Below are 18,882 nucleotides of genomic sequence, written 5' to 3'. Positions count from 1 at the left end.
AACCTCAGTTTCTTCTGTTTTGAGGTAGAAGGATTGCTGTACCTGGAGCAAGGTTAAATGAAGCAATATATATGAGCTCTGTGGCCCAGGCTAGGTATTCTGTGACGGTGTGAGAGCAGGAACTTTGGCATTAGGCCCGGGTTCAGATCTCACGCTAGCAGTCCTGCATGATGGGGAGGGCGGCCTGCTCCCTTGGCTCCAGCCGCCACCTTGTGGGGTAAAGTGAGAATTAACAGTGACTTGTGGAAAGCCCCCAACAAAATACTGGCTTTTTGACTGGCGCGATCACTGATAATTGTTGTAAGCTCAGTTGTGTGGGTAAACAACAAAAGACAGCATCTGAGCGGCATTGGTGATAAGCCCCTGTGACAGTGTGGCCTTTCTTACTGACTCTTGGGTAAGGTGCTCTCCCCAGCTTATGTCCAGGAGGTCCCCAAGTTATTGGGGCTGCTCCAGCTCAAGGTCTAGTTGACGAAAGAGTGGGTAGATTTATTAGTCAGCAAGCAGGATGAGAACCCAGATGTGCCCAGTTCACCTGGGAGCCAGGGGCTTCAGCAACCACTAAAACCACCAAAGACCCCTGACTTCATGGTACTGACATTCTAGAAGGAGGTGTTTAAAAGAGGTTGTGAAATAGAGTTTATGAAGGTTTGGTGGTACTGTAAGTGGCGGTGATGTTGGGTGTGGTCGATTCCGACTCATAGCGACCCCACTTGACAGAGTAGACCTGCCCCATAGGGCTTCCTATGCTGTAATCTTTATGGAATCAGATCGCCATGTCTTTCTTCCATGGAGCTGCAGGGTGGGTTTGAACCACCAGCCTTTCGGTTAGCAGCAGAGTGCTTAACCATTGTACTACCAGCAGCTCCTTGCTGTAAGTGTTAGGGAGAAAAATAAGGAGGGCAGGGGCAACACGGTGGCCCTAGAGGCATTGCTTCAGGGGGAATGTGAAGGATGGGAGGGGAACACTCCACAGAGATATCTGGGAGGGGGTCATTTCAGGTGCCAAGGGGAGAGTGGGCGATGAGGCAGCGGTGTCCTGTAACGGCTGAGCCAAATGGGGGGCAATGTGCTTGAACTTAATTTCCAAGAGTTTCGCCTTGCTGTTGGGTAGATGGTGATGGGTCTTTGCAGTAATCCAGACGGGGGACAACGGCGGTGGGGACCAGGGTGGTGGCATGGAGGTTGTTAGTTTCTGGATACATATTGAGGGTAGGTTCAAGAACAATTTGCGCATGGACGGGACGTGGGCTGTGAAAGGGGAATCAAGATGGGCGCCAAGGTTGGTCTGGACAACCAGAAGGGAGGGTGTTTCCTCTAAGGAGGCAAGTGGATTAGAGTTATTTTCAGGGGAGAGGGAAAGTGTTGGTGGCAAGTATCAGGTGCTTGCTTTTGCCCAGGTTAAGTCTGAGATGCCCAGTCGGCCGTTAGATAGCTAAGTTTCAATTTCAGGGGAAAGGTCCAGGCTGAAAAAAACCCATCTGGCCATTGTTAGGGCATAGATGGTACTTGAAGGCCCTGCATGAATTATCAGACAGCTCCTTCTGCTCTTGGATTTAGAACAGACTGATCTGTGGCAGCGCTAGGGAAGCCCAAGGAGGGAGCTGCTTTGGGGCCTCATCTACCTGAGATGTTGGAGAGTGAGCCTTTTCGCCTCAGGAGTGGGCCTGAGATGTTTGGTCCACACTATTTAGAGCAGTTACTGGTCAGGAGAGGTAAGGGTGTTATTCTGACCCCGGAGCCCTGCATTTGGAAACTGAGGCCTGTAATCACAGAACTGCTGGGAAGATCTCCCCCTTAAAGATCAGGCTTGGAGGGGGGGCGCGGGGAATCACGCCTCTCCTCAAAGGAGCGTCCTGGTCTACCTAATGATGGCAATAATGATGCTGCTGCACCCAGTAAAAAGTTGAATCACCCTCTGTAATAACTGAAACCCAGCAAGTATTTCCAAACCAGGCGCTCAAAACACTCTGGCCCGGTGACTGGGCCGTCCTAAAGGAGACGGGGAGCTCGGAAAGCTCTAGGGATTGCACAGCTCTAGAGGGGGGAGTTCCCATTATTTAAAATCGAAGAGAAAACGGGAACTAATACGATGGTTTGTAAAATAGAGGGTTCACATTTTGTTCTTTTTAAGTGCCTTCACCACTCTGATTGAGCAGGGGCTAAAAATAGTAACTTTTTTTTTTTTTTTGCATTGTCGATAAAAAACAGGAAGACCATGTGCAGTCTTCTGAATTTGCATGGCTAGGGAGGTTCTGGGGCTATTAAGAAGGAAACCGGGGCTGAGTGTAGCAGAAAGAGAAGCTGGAAGGTTACGTTCAGTAGCTCCCTGCCGGAAGTCTGGATCTCCTCCTGACTGCATTAGGAGTCAGCTTGTTCACTTTCTCTCTCTAGTTGTCCGTGATTTGAAACGCCAGGGTATTCCCGCTCCAGCAGCAGGGCCATTTTGTCTCAAAGGGCATCTTGCTGAGACGCTTTAATCTTAGGGGTCCCCCCATTTCTTTGCACCAAGTCCCTCATCTCACAAAACCCTGGCATTTGGTCAGTTTTGGCACCGATGTTAAGATGACACAGAATTTGGGCTTCAACTATATTATAAACCGTAGCGGGAGGGGTAACTCCTATCCTGGGTTCCGTTAGTTAAGAGATACCCCGTAGATGGCTGGTAATTGGCGTGAATGAGTTAGAAGCATAAAATAGAGGTCAAAGGTGATTTTTTTTTTCTTCTCAAAAATGATTTTGCAAATCTTTTTCAGAGCTGATAGACACACACCTTAGCTGGATACAAAACATATTATGAAACAGAATGACTGTGCTCTTTGATCCGAGAAATCAAAGTTGAAGGTAATATTTTCTGCCTCTCCTTTTGTTTTTCCAGCTGTGTGTTTTCCTTAACTTGAATTTTTTAAGAAACAGAAAACCTTGCCGTCTAAAGGTCCTCTCTTCTCATTTTCCAACCCTCCTCACAGATGCCATTTCCTGCCCTCAGGGGCTAGACCCCAACCACTTCTGATGTGGACACCCCTGGGGGCCATCTCTGAGATGCTCAGAGTCTGTGAGGCTGGAGTTCAAGGTCGGGGCAAGAGGGGGATGAGGCTCAGGAATGTGTATGTTCACAAAGGGGACCCCCTCCCCCCCATTCCTGACTGTTTTGCATGAAAAAACACGTCAGTGACCTCAAGCCGGTGTTGGAAAGCTCTGCCCTGGGCCTGTTCCTCTTTGGTTTTGTGCACTTTGCTCTGTGTATGCAGTGAAGTAAGGCTGGCCATCAGTGGTGGGCGTTCTGCATTGGGGAATGAGAGAGTGGCAGGGAGGGCAGAAAACCCAGGAAGCTACTCGGGAGGCACCCTGTGTTTCCATCATTTCTGATCTTGATGCTCTCTAAGCCCCAGCTCCCCCTGGGGCATTCTCAGTGCACCTCTTACAGATGTCACTTCTTACAGATGTGAAGCCAGTCTCTCTCACTGGGACTAGAGCCACAGTTTTGCCACTGTGCTCAGCTACGCCCCTACCCCAGCAGCTTCAACAAGTAGAGATCCGTCTTGACTGACTTTGGCTCCTGGGCTTCTGCAGAAGGGCTGGTGGCTACAACAGACTGTGAAATGCAAATTTCTGGAGGCTCTTTGGGTACCGAGTCCCAAGAGTGGGGCATTGAGAAAGTTACCATTCTGGGCCCCAGCTTCTTAGATGGCATTGCTGTTGTTGAATCCTCTTGATATTCATTAGTACAGGCTGCATGCCCCATGTGGGGGCACACTCTCCACACATCCGCCATTACTGTTGGGTTATATGCCACCCAGGGTGTCCTCCCAGCCTACTGGGCTGTGGCTTTGAATAGTCTCCTCTTTGGTCAAGGAAAGTAGGTTCATGACATTATGAGCCGGATCCACAAGTCCTTAGTAGCATCGCTCTGGTGGTCTGCTCTGAAAGCCTGATAAAAACCATCATCAGGTAACATGCCCACTAGCACGCACAACCAGTAGACTCCCCAACACTGTGTTTCCCAGAGTGGGGCCTACTGAGATGTTGAGATGTACCATCCTTGCCCAATGCTAGAATGAACCCTTAGTGGGGAGGGGGCTTCCAACAGCTTAAAGGCAATAATGCCAGCAAACATTTGGCTGAATGCCCACTGTGTGCCAGCTCTCTCACGGGCTTTCCAGCCAAGGAATCAGGATGACAGACATGCAGTTGACGTATCAGTGCTGAGCGTGTGAGCCACTTAGAGAAGGTCATTGGAGGGCAGGGCCTTTTTAATGTGCTTATTCCCCCCTGAGGTTAGAACTTGGCAATGCGTCTGACCCCACAGGGGCCTGGGAACTTGGGCTTGGCCACCGGGACATTCACTACAGTGCCCAACTCTAATCTGCGTGGATTGAGTCACATAACTTTGTGGGCTCCACCCACAGCTTTGGGCTACAGTCTTATCAAGGGTTTTTTGTGTTTTCTACGGAGTCTCTGAAGTTGGCCTGGCCAGGCTCCTCTGGAAAGCTCTCCTCTGAGGTTCCCAAGCACGCTCAGAACATGCAAACATGGCTGGGAAAGGATCAAAGATTGGCAAGGTCACTAGCAAGCAAAATGTGTAGCCTCACGAGAGTTCTGTCCCCAGATGACAAACCCATTTCAGCTTTGAGACAGAAGTCACGCGGGAGGCAAGTCGCATGGGAGGCCACCAACTAGCTTTCCTCCTCAGCCCCTTCGACACGTGGATCTTGGCATGGGAAAAGCAGGCCTAGTCCTTCCACCAACAGAGTTTAGACCCTGGAGTTTTCTCTTGGCCTTTAGAGTAGCTTTCTCCAGGAACTGTTGGAGAGTACTTCATGGGCTTTCTGGTTGACCCATCTTGCCCCAAGCAGGGTCTTCTGGAGGGAATTCAGCCCAGTTGTGCAAGACAGACAGAAGGGAGTGTGGTTGGCACCTGGTGCTCAGATTCCTTGATTCAGCCTAGAGAGCTTGGTCACCCCTGACCCCCATCCTCGTTTGAGGGGCATCGCTCTGGCTGAATCCAGACTTTCTTAGGCACTCATGTGGTCTAACCAGATTTTAGAAAACAGGCATGAGACTTGGGAGAGAAGCAAGACAGGCCATCTATTCCTTCCTGTTTCTGATTTCTGAGGATTAGGTTCCAAAGTCAGCACATAAGGGGCAAAAAGGGCTTATAATCAAAATACCCTTGAAAGTCCCTTAAAATGTGCCTAAAGCATTTCCTTGGTTTCCTGTGTACAACCCTCAGCACTCGTTCTTCTGCAAGCTGAAGTTTGAGAACCTCTGAGCTTGGCAACAGGAAGGAAAAAGAAGTACGTATGTGAGCGTCTGGGCCTTCGAGCAAATCAGAAAATTCCTGGGGGAGAGTGGTTCACAGCTGGCCTGAAGCGATGGCCACTACCCCTACCAGTTGCCACTGAGTCGATTCCAACTCATAGCGACCCCACGTGTGTCAGACTAGAACTGTGCTTCAGGTTGTTTTCAGTGGCTGATTTTTCCAAAGCAGATCACCAGGCCTCTGGGTGGACTTAAACTGCCAGCCTTTCAGTTAACATCCAAGTGTGTTAACTGTTTGCACCATCCAAGGGCATATGAAAGGATGCTAACAGAAATCAATTCCAGTTTTTAAAGAAATTTTTAACCTAAATCAATCCAGAATTGTTTGGTGAACAATTCTAGTAAAGGCACTGGCTTCACCAGATTGCCACCCCCAAAAAGCAGACAAAGAGAGCAGCCTGCTTTCTTTCTCTTCTTTGTCATTGATATATAAACCAAAACCAAACTTGCTGCCATCGAGTCAATTCTGACTCCTAGTGATCTTATGGGACAGAGTAGAACTACTCGATAGGGTTTCCAAGGTCTGGCTGGTAACTGCTGACCCTTTGGTTAGCAGCCAAGCTCTTAACCACTGTACCACCAGGGCTCTGTCATTGATATGTACTAGAGGCCAAATCCAGCCCATTGTAAATAAAGTTTTATTAGTACACAGTCACACCCATTTGCTTATATATAGTCTATGGCTACTTTCACACTACAACAATAGTTGAGTAGTTGATACAGAGACCATATAGCCCGTAAAGCCAAAAATATTTGCTGTGTGGCCCTTTATAGAAAAAGTTTGCCAACCTCTGGTATATACTTCGTATGTCTGCAGTCATTGTTATTAGAATACTTATATTTTTCATGTTAATTTGTAAGACCTCATGTATAAATGGCCTTTTATCATGTATAAGTGAGCCCTGGTGGTGCAGTGGTTAAAGCGCTTGGCTGCTAACCAAAAGGTTGGTGGTTTGAACCTACCAGCTGATCCATGGGAGAAAGATGTGGCAGTTAAGATATACAGCCTTGGAAACTCTGTGGGGCAGCTCTACCCATCCTGTAGAGTTGCTACGAGTCAGAATCAACTTGATGGTAGTAGGTTTGGTTTTGGGTTATCATATGTGCTGAAAATATTACATCATACATTTCCTTTTGAAGGTCTGAAGAGAAAATTTTATGATTTTTATATACTGATATCTTTCTCATCTTTTTCTTTCTGAGTTCAGCCTTAGGAATCAGGCTTAGAAATTGCCCTGAGGCTACAGACACATTCCATGGTGTTTTCATCCCAACATCTCTCTGTAAGGGTAATGAGAAAGGGTCAGGAGTGCATGTGGCACGCTGATCACTACTGGCCTCGATTCTGTTCTGAGAAAACGGTGCTCGGTGACTCCCTCACCACTCCTCACATGACCACCTCTGCTGCTTGCTAAGCAGAGGCTGCCCTTGCCTTGTCCTGGCCTCACACAAAACACATTGAGGACTCTGGGATCCTAGCAGAAAGGTAGCCACTGAGAATTCTAGCCTTACACGTGGAAGACCTGGGTTTAATTCCTGGTCAGTATACTCTCGGGCGCAACCACCACCCCTCTGTCAGTGGAGGATTGTAAGTTGCTGAACAGGCTTCAGCAGTGCTTCCAGACTAAGGTGGACTAGAAAGAAAGGCCTGGTGATCTACTGCCAAAAATTAGCAAATGAAAATCCCATGGATCACAGTAGTCCAATCTGTGTGCATGGGGTTGCCATTGAGTCAGGAGCTGACTCGACAGCCACTGACAGCCTCACAGGACAGTTGTGAGGTATATGGCCATACAGTATATGGGTTAATAAAGTGGGCCCTGGGTTCCAATCCCAGTACCTCCTTACCTGCTATGGCAAGTAACTACCTTTCTCTATTTCCCATTTATCAAAGGGGATAATAATCACACTTTACCAGGATTAGTGTGAGAATTAAATAGCAGTGCTTAGTACAATGCCTGGAACATAGTTACCCCTCAATAAACACGAACGGCACATATTCTTTTTTGAGAGATATAAGGCTTCAGACAGTAACAAACTGGCAACCCATTTGTTAATTGAATGACAGAAGAAAATCAGCTTCCCTAAACCTAGTGACCTTGGCTGATGGTGCCCCTCTGGCAGGGTCCTTGTGATGGCTTTCAGCTAAGCCGTATGCATTAAGCACCTGCTATGTGTAAGGCACTGTGCCTGGTTCAGCTTTTTGGAAGATGTGATGTTAGAACGGGGCCGGGCGGGGGGGTGGGGCGCAGGAAGGGAAGTTAGGATTTGGACAAGCAGAAGGGCTATTGGGAGAAGCTTGTGGTCCAGTATGGAAAGGGGTAAGAGGAAAAGCACAGAGGTGGCATTAGGTAGATGCTGAAAACTGTCAATGGCAGTGATAAAGGGTAGTGGTTCAACACTCAGAGTCAGGCCGAGGGCAAGCCTCAGCTCTGCCAGTGTGACCCACGGTTCCTTAACCCTCTCTCAGCTTCCCTTTTTCTATCCATTAGTTTAATAAATGCTAGCGAGTGCTTCTTATGCACCAAGGCACTGTTGTGAGGCCTAGGGAGACAGTGGGGGAATGAGACCATAAACAGCAGTATCTAGTGAACTGCCAGGAACTGATAAATGAAGGCAATAAAGGATGGCACAAAACTGGGCTGGGGGTGGCCTGGCACAACGGGGGCCAGAGAAGGCCTCACAGAGGAGCCTGTGTTTGACCAGAGACATGAGTGAAGTAAGGAAGAAGCTTCTTGGAAGAGCCAGGGAGGGAGAGTGTGGTCCTGGCAGGGGCCACCAGGGACCTGGGCTCAGCAGGAAAAGGCTCCGGCAAGGTCAAGGGCAGAACAACAGAAGCTGGTGTGGTTGGAGGGCAGCACGTGAGGGGGAGGGTACAGAGGCCCAGGTCAGACCACACGGGGCCTCATAGACGTGGCGAGGCAGCAGAGGGGGTTCTGGACGAGAGAGTGTTTAAGCATGCAGAGTGGCAAAATGAGGGAGGGGAGACTAATGGTCAGAATAGGAGGTGACAGGCTGAGTGGGGACCCTCCTTGTCCTGAGGCTGGAGAGGAAGGACAAAAAGGGGAAAGACCAAGAGAGTTTCGTGGCAGACATCACAGAGCCTTCCAAGAGTGGCGTGCTCCCCTTCTGCACCAAACCACGGCTGCAAACATGGGCCTCGTGCATCTTGATGGAGTGAAGTCGTGGAGCAGAGAGCCTTCCCCAGAATTCAGAGTCCAAGTCTTCACTCTGACGTGACTCCACCCAGGGGACGGTGTCTCAGCCCCAGAACTTTCTCCTCCTCATTTGAAGCTCAGAGGTCTCAGAAGAAGAACATTCCTCCCCAGAGAGGTTTCCATGGGGGCATGAATAGGTTGCACCTCAGGACCCGACTGCTCAGCCACCTTCCGCCCCTGACAGCTTGGAGGTCTAAAGGCAGCAATTGCTGGATTTCACAGAGACAGCCATTGGTGTCTACCTGGAAATAGGGCCCAGAAAGCAGAAAAGTTTTCTCCAAAGGGAGGGAAAAGCCACTTCTACCTGTTTGGAAAGGTCCCCAGCCTCTCGTCCCCTAACCTGGCCCCAACCACAGCCCGTGTTCTGAGAAGGGAAACAGCCCTTTGTGAGGGCCCGGGTGCCAACTCCCTGCCTACCAGCTATTTTTAGAGCACAGAGCCAGTGGAAACTTTCCATTAAGGATCGACTCCTCTCGTTTCCTAGGTTGAGAAAACAGGAAGCCCTTCAAAATCCGGGCTTTCAAAAGCTTCACATGAAGCTGAACGGGGCCATCTCCCCTGGCGTTCCCTTTCACTACCTCGGCCTGGAGAAGGTGCTCACAGAGGTGGGGCAGTGCCTGGGGGCTGCCATTCTTCCTTCCGTTTCTGAACATAGTCAGTTGCAGTTTGTTTTAGGACCCCTGAGGGTCAGCTGGTGCCTGGTACACAGTAGGTGCCCAGTTAGTGCTGGTTGGCTGAATACATGAGTTAATCCTCTGAGTCCCTACTGATTTTGCTATTGTAATACATACACTGTCAGCAATAACTGCTCTATAAGGTAACCCCTGCTGTGCGCTGTCCGCTGTGATCATTTCTGGGCTTGCATGATCTTATCCAAACTCCTCGACAACCCGAGGAGGTAGGGAAAGTTTTTATCCACATTGTACAGATGAGGAAACAGAAGCACAAGGAGGTTAAGTCACGAAGGCAAGGTTCATGAAGCAAGGAGACAGCAGAGGGGGGGATTCTGACTTGACCTTGGCCGTGGGGCTCTAGAATCTCAACCTCACCTTGCACATGTTTTCAGCATGTATTGGAAGAACCATGAGCTGTGCCTGGTCAGCTTCAGGCCTAGGAAAGAAAGTCTGTTGGTGCAGAGCACAGTCCAAACTCTGGCAGTCAGCATTGGGATATTACTAACCATCACAGCTAACAGCAAGTGAGCACTATTTGCCAGGAACCAGGCTGAGTGCTTTTATGCACATTAGAGCCATACGTCCTCACAACAGACCTAAAAGGTTTGCACTATTATGATTCCCATTTTACAGATGAGAAAACTGAGCCACAGAGGGGTAAAGTCACCGAGGAGATAGGAGTCAAACCTGGCTTGTCCAGCTCTTGCAAACAGTTTGTCCTTGCTGTGACTGTTACTATGGAGGCTTGCATGGTTTCCAGTGAAAAACAGCCTAGACTGGCGCAGCTTGACCATGAAGAGACTTTGAGTGACCCTCTTAACCCCCACAGCTGTCAATGTCTTTAAGTTTAGAAATAAGGCTGATGAGAAACAGTAGGCGGCGGCAGCATAAGAGTTCAGAGTGTCAGCACTAGGAGAGGGGAGATTAACCTGCCTTTAATGGCATCCCTCTCCTCATTCAGGAGCCCTGGTGGCACACTGGTTAAGTGCTCAGGGGCTAGCTGAGAGGTTGGCGGTTCAAACCCAGCAGCTCCACGAGAGAAAAGACCTGGCGATCTGCTTCCGAAAAGATTACAGCCAACAAAACCCTATGGAGCAGTTGGAATTGAGTTGACGGCACCCAACGACAGCCTTCCTCATCCGACCCTGGGAGCATTCCACAAAATCCGGCCACACAACGGAAGACGCACACACACCTCAGGGAAAGAAAGTGCCCATGCGTGTCCTGCGTCTGGGCTGCCATTGACGGCAGTGACTTCTTCCCGAGAACGTTGAGGGAAGCCCTTGTGCAAGATTCAGTTCTTCTGAGATCTCATGGCATCACTTCTAATAATTCTGGTGCCTCAGCTAAGGTCGTTAACATGGGAGAAGCGGCAGCTTCTTGATGCCAAGTGGCTGGCACTGCATTCTTGGTTGCCTGCTAGATGCTCTGCCCATATATCTGGGGTAGGGGGGTGACTGAACTTTCTGGAGCTTTCCCGCCACCTCCCCTCCCCAACCGCTGCCCCAATACTTTCCACTTCTGAAGGCTCACATCATGATCCTTCACCCACCCGTTGCCATGGAGCCGATTTCGACAGAGTAGAACTGTCCCATGGGGTTTCCAAGGCTGTAGTCTTTACGGAAGCAGACTGCCATATTTTTCTACCACAGAGTGGCCGGGGGGTTGAACAGCCAACCTTTCAGTCAGCGGCAGAGCAGAGCACTTATCCCCTGTGCCACCAGGGCTCCGTGGTCCTTCACTAGTATGTGTGTGTGTGTTGGGGAATTCCTGTTTGTGTCAAGATAGAAATTATGCCTAAATTGATGGCTAGTTAGTCTGTCTACAGTGCTTCCATTTGATCTCTTCTTAAGGGCCCCTCTTTTGAGAACTATGGGTTTTGTGGGTTAAGGAAAAATTGTGTTTTATCAGACTTAAAACCGTCTAATAGACATTTCCTGGATGTCACAATAATGGAAGTAGTTGGGTGTGCGGAAGAGAGCCTCACATGCATTAAATACAGAAGGAGGAGAAAAACTTAAAAACATGCCCCATGGTCCAACTCCACTTCTGCCACAGAGATTTGAAAAAGTTACCATTTGGGCAGCTGTCATTAACAAATCCATAGCAGAAATTATTCTCTCTCAGAAAACAAAACGAAACATCACAACACAGGAAGGCATTTCTTGTATTAAACAATGTCAAGTGTTTTATGGCAAAGAACAAAAGAAATGTTTTTAAAATAGCCCGATTGTTTTAGGTTCCAGAAAGCGAATGGGATCCGTGTTTTCGGTGCCCTCTCACTGGCCCTCCCTCTCTCTCTCTCTCTCTTTCTTTTGTAGTAAATGAAATTATCAGGAAGGAGTTTTCAGGACCTCCCACCAGAAATCAGACGTAAAAGAAGCCATTAGCAAGACACCTTCCGTATCTGACCCCTCGGAGCCTTCCACTGCCCCTCACCTCTGTTTCCTTTCCTGTACATCTCCCGACCCGGCGTCCACTGCGGAACAATGTATTGGCTAACTCGGATTCTCCGTTCAGGAGCTCGCCAGCCCTCTCTGTAAACACCAGAGAGAACCCTCTTCCTTTTTATTTTTGTTCCAAATCCCAAAGAGCACCCTGTTGACCTTAATGGTGTTCCACCCAAATACTAAGTGCCTGCTGACCAAAAACACATTCCGAGCAAGACAGCACGCTGGAACTCGCCTGAGAACTGAGTGACCAGAGCTGGGGGGGCTGAAGGGGTGCGGGATGGAGGATGTGGGTGCTGTGATTAAACCCCAGGCCTTGCATTCACTCTTCCAGGTCACAGATACAGCCCCTGTACCTTTTGAAGGAAAGGAGTTCTCAAACCAAGCAACCAAAGGAACGTGGCCCGAGAGTCCGGCTCACAGGCTGAAGATACCCCAAACCCTCTTGGTAAAAACAGAAGCCAGACCATCCTCCCTAGGGATCGTCTATGCCATGCCACAACTGGGCCACGGCTAGAGCTTTACTTATTCTCTCATTCCAAAACAAAACTGCCTGGCTGATACCAATCATCTGTTCAGACTTCTTGGCTTTAAGTTATGATATTTGTATACATTTTTATTTTTCCCTGCTGCTTCAAAAAGCTGGCAAAGAAGGCTAGCGGTCAAGCCGTCTTGGCCAGCTGCTCTTCCCTGCAGCAGCATCGGTGCTATCGCAGAATTTTCATAGACTGGAGAAAGTCAGCCAAGGCGCCTGGTAGTGAGCACCCCATCAGCTGCGCTGTACAACCTAACGGCTTTTCAAGGTTCCCGCTTTCTTTCTTCCTAACAGCAAGAATGCTTCTCCGTAAAATAGTTAAGAAGTTTGAAGTTCAAGCACATGCAATGGATTCTGAAGAGGAATGGTGGAAGGGCTAAGCAACCAAGAAATAAACAGCGCAGGTGTTTTTGTTAAGTAAGACACTTGTTGCATGAGGCAGCTGGCAGATCTGAGTGCTTCTGTAAGTGGGGTCTGCCACCGAGGAGAAGAAGGGCTGAACTACTTCTCTGCCCTGAACTCAAAAAATGGGTCCCAAAATTCATTGGTTATTTTCACCTGAACCCATTGTAAGCTTCTCTTGGTCCCGAAGCGTTGATCCTAAAGCCCAGGCTGTCTGAGCCTCCCCCGCCCCTACAGGACTCACTCTTCTAGATGCACAGCTACTCACCCTCCATCCCTGTCTGGATTAGCTGTGCTTCCACAAGTTGTATGTTGTGATTTCTCCCCGCAATTGTTTCTGTCTCCTGAACATGCAGTAACAAAGGTGCTGTCAACAGTCCTTGAAAACAAAACCCTCAGAGTCTTGGCAGGTGAGTTTTTAATCACACAGATCACCTTTTTCTGTTTGCATTTATTGCACACACCCCAGGACAAGCTGAGGATTCACCTGCAGGCCTTCAGTTGTTTTCCCCAGTCATCAACAACAACAACGTCTCAGTATTCCTGTTGTTGTTAAGTACCTTTGAGCCGATTCCCACTCACAGCAATCCCATGTGACAGAGTAGAAATGCCCCATAGGGTTTCCTAGGCTGTAATCGTTACGGGAACAGATTGCCAGGTCTTTCTCCTGTGGAGACACTGGGGTGGGTTTGAACCTCCAGCCTTTGAGTTAGCAGCTGAACACTTAACCATCGTACCACCAGGGCTCGCTCCTAGCGCTCCTCAAAAGACAGAGTGAATCCTCAAACAAATCTGCTAGGCAAAAAAGGCCTACGAAGAGAATCAGAGGGGTTAAATTCCCACTGTGGCTTTTCTCAGCCCTGCCTCTCCAGTGAAGTTATCCAGAGTGTGAAAACCTTCTTGAGAGCTGGGCCAAGAGTGTAGGACTTCATAACCATAGCCTGATACACTCAGTGCTCCAGAGAGGGGAGGTCTTTATACCCACTTGTCTGTACCTTTCAGTCAATACCAAACATATACTTTTCCCCAACAACAGGGGCCTTTCCCATCCCAAGCACAGAGTAGAGCATAATTCTCTTTTAAGCCAACAGAACGCCAGTAAGAAGTTGACCGCTACTGCAGAACTTCTGAGATGCTAAATTCTTTCTAATTATCAAAGAAAGTTCCTTATACAAGCAGCTTTACCTAAAGAATTTTCTCTCCAGCAACACTGACTTCACAGGGGAAGAGTTAGGGTGTTTGGTGAGTGGTTTGTTCTCACTCGGCCTGGCCCGCAGCCATCTTTGCACATGAGGAAATTTGGCCTTTCCTCAGTTATCTGAATGTTTTATCCAAGTGCCTTCCTGCTATTGTAGCAAAGTAGCTCAGCTTCATTGTCCACAGGGTGAAAAGGACTAATGCATTTTCCATCAATCATCTACCCATGTTAGTGAAAAGGGCTTCCTAGTAGCTCAGACTCCTGTACATATATCTGCACGTGTGTGTGTATAATACACACACTAACGGCTCTCTAAGACATCTTAGCTGGATATCATAGGAAGCACTTTCACAAACAACTCTACCAAATAACAAAGGAAAGAGAGATAAGAGCATTAGTCTTGAGACATAGACAGGCAAGAGAAAGTGAAGTAGAAACTGACAGCAAGAAAGTTTGGTCAGTCACAAATGCCAGGAGGAAATTTTGCCCACAGTAGATGCTCATGAAATATTTTCAGTATGGGAAGAGGCGATATAGACCCTCCAAGAGAAGGAGCAAGTCAGGATGTCTGAATGGTGAAGATGGGTATGTTGCAGGTGGGTTAGAAGGAACTAGGTTGTTAGGTCAAAGTTTGCACTTGCTACATCCCGGCTAATGTAAATATGTAGCACTTCTGACAGAAATCCACCATGTTGCTGAATGTAGTCCATTTCCCACATTGGCAAGTCTTCCTGTATTGTACAAAAATACTGCTGCTTGATAGTATATAATAGCAATCCAAATTAATTACTATGTTATTAAATTTTTATTTTCGTATCTGTATTTGTATGCTTTTTAATCTGTCCTCCAAATATCGCACCCCTGTTGGAATTAGAAAATATTTATAAATGGTCGGAATTTTTCTTCAAGTGTCTCTTTTTACATATATATATATATATATATTTTTTTTCCTTAAGAGAAATGATGTATTCTTGAAAATCTGTTATTTGTTACAACAGAAAACTCAGAGCCTATTTGCCGGCCATCTGTCTCCTAGCAGAGAGCAGCTCAGGAGACAGGAGGGGCAATGGCTTTGAGGAAGAAGGACCACCTGTTTTTTACTTGAGAATGATGCTGACGTCTTTCAGCCCCAAGCCGGGATCTTAGAGACTGCAGAGAACTGTATTGTAAAATATCTAAATCCCCCTAAGTGACCTAATGGAATATTTTGATTTTTACCAAAAGCTGCCTGTGTCGTAATGGGATTCAAAAATAGTTCAAATTTTTAAAAATCCCTAATGCAGGCTAATGTCTAAAGAGCCAGCCAAATCTGAATCCTGGTAGACAACCCTCACACGCGTTACCCGAAAGATGTCCAAAGTTCTCCAGCATAGACACAGCCTAGGACTAATTGAGCGGATTCCTTTTACGAACTGGGAAGCAGTGATGTAGCTTTTATTGTTTACATCCAGTAGCCAGGATATCCGTCTCAGCCAGTCAGCCCTGGCCAGTATGGGAGCTGTCACACTTAGCAGGTCGTTAGCTGATGTATTCTGATTGTTACTCTGGACTAAAGTGAGGCTGAAAATTAATTTTCATGTCAAAAAATTACTTTCCATGTACTTTCTCTTGTTCTGAATGGAAAACATGTCAGGATTCTACTTAACAACATTGTTCATTTTGAGTTTACAAGAGGCACGTGGGTTGTGACATTCTTGACAAGCTGGGGTCAGCTTTCCCCAATTCATTTTCTCAGGGGACAGCCCTTAAGCAGGTACTCAACACATCTTAACCTTGGGTCTCCCAGGCATGGGGCTTGAGAATTAACATCTCATGGAACCAGACCAGCTAATCACATGACAAGTGTTTGCCTACGTTCCAACTAAACGCTTAAGAAGAGTCCCATTCAGCTGTGACCCAAACAGCAATCATTTGTTTTCACAAGTGCCTTGAGGTATAGCCAACCTCACTGTCTTCACTCGGTTTGCTTAAAACCAAACTGTTCTGATGAATGGTAACAAGAAATGCCCCCTGCACAAGTCCTGTCTGAAAATGAGGTGGGGTCCTGGGAGTTGGAAGTGGAAAGTTTAACACTCCTGTCCTTATCCTGTCTTTATGCTGCCAGAGTCCCCCTGCTGATTTCAGGGTTTCAGTGAAATCAATTCGGATGATGCTGTTTTGATCAAAGCAGACACTTGCTGGGTTCAATTTGGCGGAGCAGACAGTCTGTGCCTGTTGGGACCCCAAACTTAGCATCCTGGACAGCTTGTCAAAGAACCTCACTTACCCCTGTCACCTCTGCAGCCCTCAAAGGGAGACAACTCTGAGAGTGTCCTGACATGGCTCTCCAATGAATAGAAAGAAGCCCCTCCAACGGAGTGGTGCTGGAAGGCTTAGGTTTTGAACATCCTGACTGTTAAAGGACTTTTGAATACATCGCATTCCTATGAAAAAACGTTTTTAATCTCCAGTGTAATGTAGTTTATTTTTGCTATATGTAAAGTATTTTTATACGGCTTGTATTATGATAGTTTAGCAATAAAACAGTCGAAAGCAATGGCTACTCTTGTGTATCTTTTCTTCTTTAAAGAGGCTGTTCAAATATCCCTTTAAGTTTTGAGTTTTTTTTTTTTTTCCTTTTCTTTTCACACATACTGTGTGTACACTTATTCCTCACAACAACCCTAGGCGGTTGGTACTATCCCATTTCACAGGTGAAAACATCGAGGCTCAGAAGCCACTTGCCCGAGGTTACAGAACCAAGAGGCCAACCCAGAACTGAGTCTCTCCCTGCTCTTTTCCTCACCACCCTGCTACATTCTATGCCTCAGTGGGCTCAAACATAGCAACAATTTTGAGGGTAGCACAGGACCGTGCAACGTCTCATTCTGTTATACATAAGGTCACTGTGAGTCGGAGCCGACTCCGGCACCTAACAACAATAACTCTTTAGGAGTAGTGTCCAGGTAAAGTAGGCTTATAATGTCCACCTTAAACCAGCTTTCAGAGGGGGTCCTCTAACACTGGCAGTCACTTGGAAGGCAAAAGCAGTCCCTTCTTGCTTACATATTTTGCAAAATTCCACGGTTAACAAAAAAAAGTACCTTTTACTATCAAACCCACAAACAGATATTTTAAGTACTAGAACTTGCCAGCTAACTTCCTTCTTAAAGCAGCTTCTCCCCCTAGAGTGAGTTGGAGGCCTACTCAATGGCAGCTAACGGCAACGTACCTAAAGCAACTCAGAGGTTTGGAAGTAGCTTCTTTTTTTTTTTTTTTTGAATTGAAATTATGTTCAAACTTCATTGCACCCTTCATTACTGTCCTTAAAAAAAAACGCCAGGAAAATGGGGCCTCTGCCCTGGACCCTGTGCTTGGCTCCCCAACCCACTCTCCATGGCTACCTGTGTGTTGAGTATTTTCCTTGGGATTTTCAAAGCTCCCTCCCCCTGCCAGGAACTGGCAGTACCATATGGGCAGGGTGTCCCAAACTCAGACAGTTGCCTACCTTGAAATGTTCTTAGTCTCCCTCTGGTGGCTAGGACCAACTGGTCTCCATTTCTCCCTTTTAGGGCACAAGGTCGACCAGATGACCCAAAGAACTCCAGGACTCATAGGGTTGTTCAGGCACCTGTGTCTAGGCTGGGCTCCAAGAAGAACTTCTTAGTGAGCGGACTGCTTCTGATGGCCAGCTGGGTATTTTTTTGGCAGGATTGTGTGAGATTATGCCAACAGACTTGTGCTGACAGGTTGCTTTGGGGTGACTCAAATTCATATGTAGACAGGAGCCCTACAAACAGTGTTTACCAAGGGCCACACATCCTAAGGGTAGCTCAGTCCTCCTTACGATTTTTGTTGTAGCCATGTGCAGCTGTTTTTCTTTAACTTACCTTCCAAAACCCTTACACTGCTTACCTAAATGGAAAGCCAGAATCATCATAAACAGAAAATAAGGCTGGACAAAACTATACAGCCATTAAAAAAATTAAGCCTGTGTTCTACGCTTTGTAAGCCATACTCGATAGACACAAATTCAGCCCGTGCCTCAGTTTCCCCTGATGTAAAATGAGGATAATAATAGTCCCTATTATGGCAAAGGGGTGTTGAGTGCTTAATAAATGCCAACTCTTGATAAAATATCCCACCATTTAGCAAACAGATTTAAGATGAACTTCATCTAAGCTTGACCTCATTTTCCTAATATCTAGAAGGAGACATTCAGGACTCTTAACAACTGGGGTTTGGATTTTTCTACTTGGATAATTAAATCCAGAAACTTGCTTATCCAATTTTTATATCCTGAAACTAAGGGGAACCACACAATGGGACAAGCAACGTCTCAGCCTTGGGAATATTTTTGCCAGGAGTTTGCAAATCCTGAAACTGTTCCTTGCTGTAAACAACAGCATGGTGTAGTTTTGCTGTCAGGAGTAGAAATAGAACACTGGCTTATTAACAAGTGGGAATTTAAGAAGCTCTAAAAGTTATAGGAGGAAAAAAGCCAGCTCTGTGCAGCTCTTTTAGATTCACAAAATGAAGGGAAACTGGCTTATTTAGCAGGGCTATGCTGGGAATGAAATAATAGCCGAGAACAAACCGAATAAACCAAACCCATTGTCATCGAGTTGATCCTGACTATAGGACAGAGTAGAACTGCCCCACAGGGTTTTCAAAGCTTTACGGAAGCTGACTGCCACATCTTTCTCTTGTGGAGCAGCTGGTAGGTTCGAATCGCCAACCTTTCGGTTAGCAGTTAAGCACTGGCTTAACCACTGCACTACCAGGGCTCATCAGAGGCCCCAAATCCCAGGGACCACTAGGAAATGAGAGTGATGTTTCTTTTGAGGAGCTGCAGGAGATGTGATATGCTGTATGGGACACCTTTGCTGCAAACCCTAGGCATTTTGCAATAAAAGGCGAGGGAGGCTGGGCCAGACTTTGTTCTCCCAAGAGGGCTTCTCACCCCAACCCTCCCCTTCCTGCCTTCTTGGTGAAATTCAGAAGTCAAGCTTGGTAAACGGCTCAATGTGGAGTTATCACCAAAGAGATGGAAGCATCTGCCCCACTCTTGCCCTTTCCCAGGATCTCTGGGAATTCTTGATTT

The 18,882-nt window shown here is 47.2% G+C and overlaps 1 protein-coding gene and 1 long non-coding RNA gene across 6 annotated transcripts in view; one reads left to right on the top strand and one right to left on the bottom strand.

Annotated features, from left to right (window-relative positions):
* NFATC2 (nuclear factor of activated T cells 2) overlaps positions 1-18,882 on the top strand; it is a 187,350-nt gene that overhangs the window by 149,345 nt on the left and 19,123 nt on the right. The window contains exons 10-11 of one of the 5 annotated variants that reach the window (XM_010599437.3): positions 2,757-2,844; positions 11,536-16,387. The exons of 1 other annotated variant lie outside the window; for it this stretch is intronic. In XM_010599437.3, the coding sequence (XP_010597739.2) occupies positions 2,757-2,800 (44 nt within the window). In that variant the 3' untranslated portion in view covers positions 2,801-2,844; positions 11,536-16,387. Of the gene's footprint in view, positions 1-2,756; positions 2,845-11,535; positions 16,388-18,882 lie in introns of those variants that run through there. 3 more of the 5 variants (XM_023538727.2, XM_010599436.3, XM_023538728.2) reach the window with 3 other exon arrangements.
* Positions 1-18,882, bottom strand: part of LOC135228618 (uncharacterized) — a 33,987-nt gene that overhangs the window by 6,533 nt on the left and 8,572 nt on the right. The gene's annotated exons all lie outside the window — the stretch shown is intronic.

This window comes from Loxodonta africana, chromosome 24 (assembly GCF_030014295.1).
Source record: "Loxodonta africana isolate mLoxAfr1 chromosome 24, mLoxAfr1.hap2, whole genome shotgun sequence".
Taxonomy (NCBI): Eukaryota; Metazoa; Chordata; class Mammalia; order Proboscidea; family Elephantidae; genus Loxodonta; species Loxodonta africana.
The sequence above is the reverse complement of the archived record's forward strand: the minus strand, read 5'-3'. Positions and strand labels throughout refer to the sequence as shown.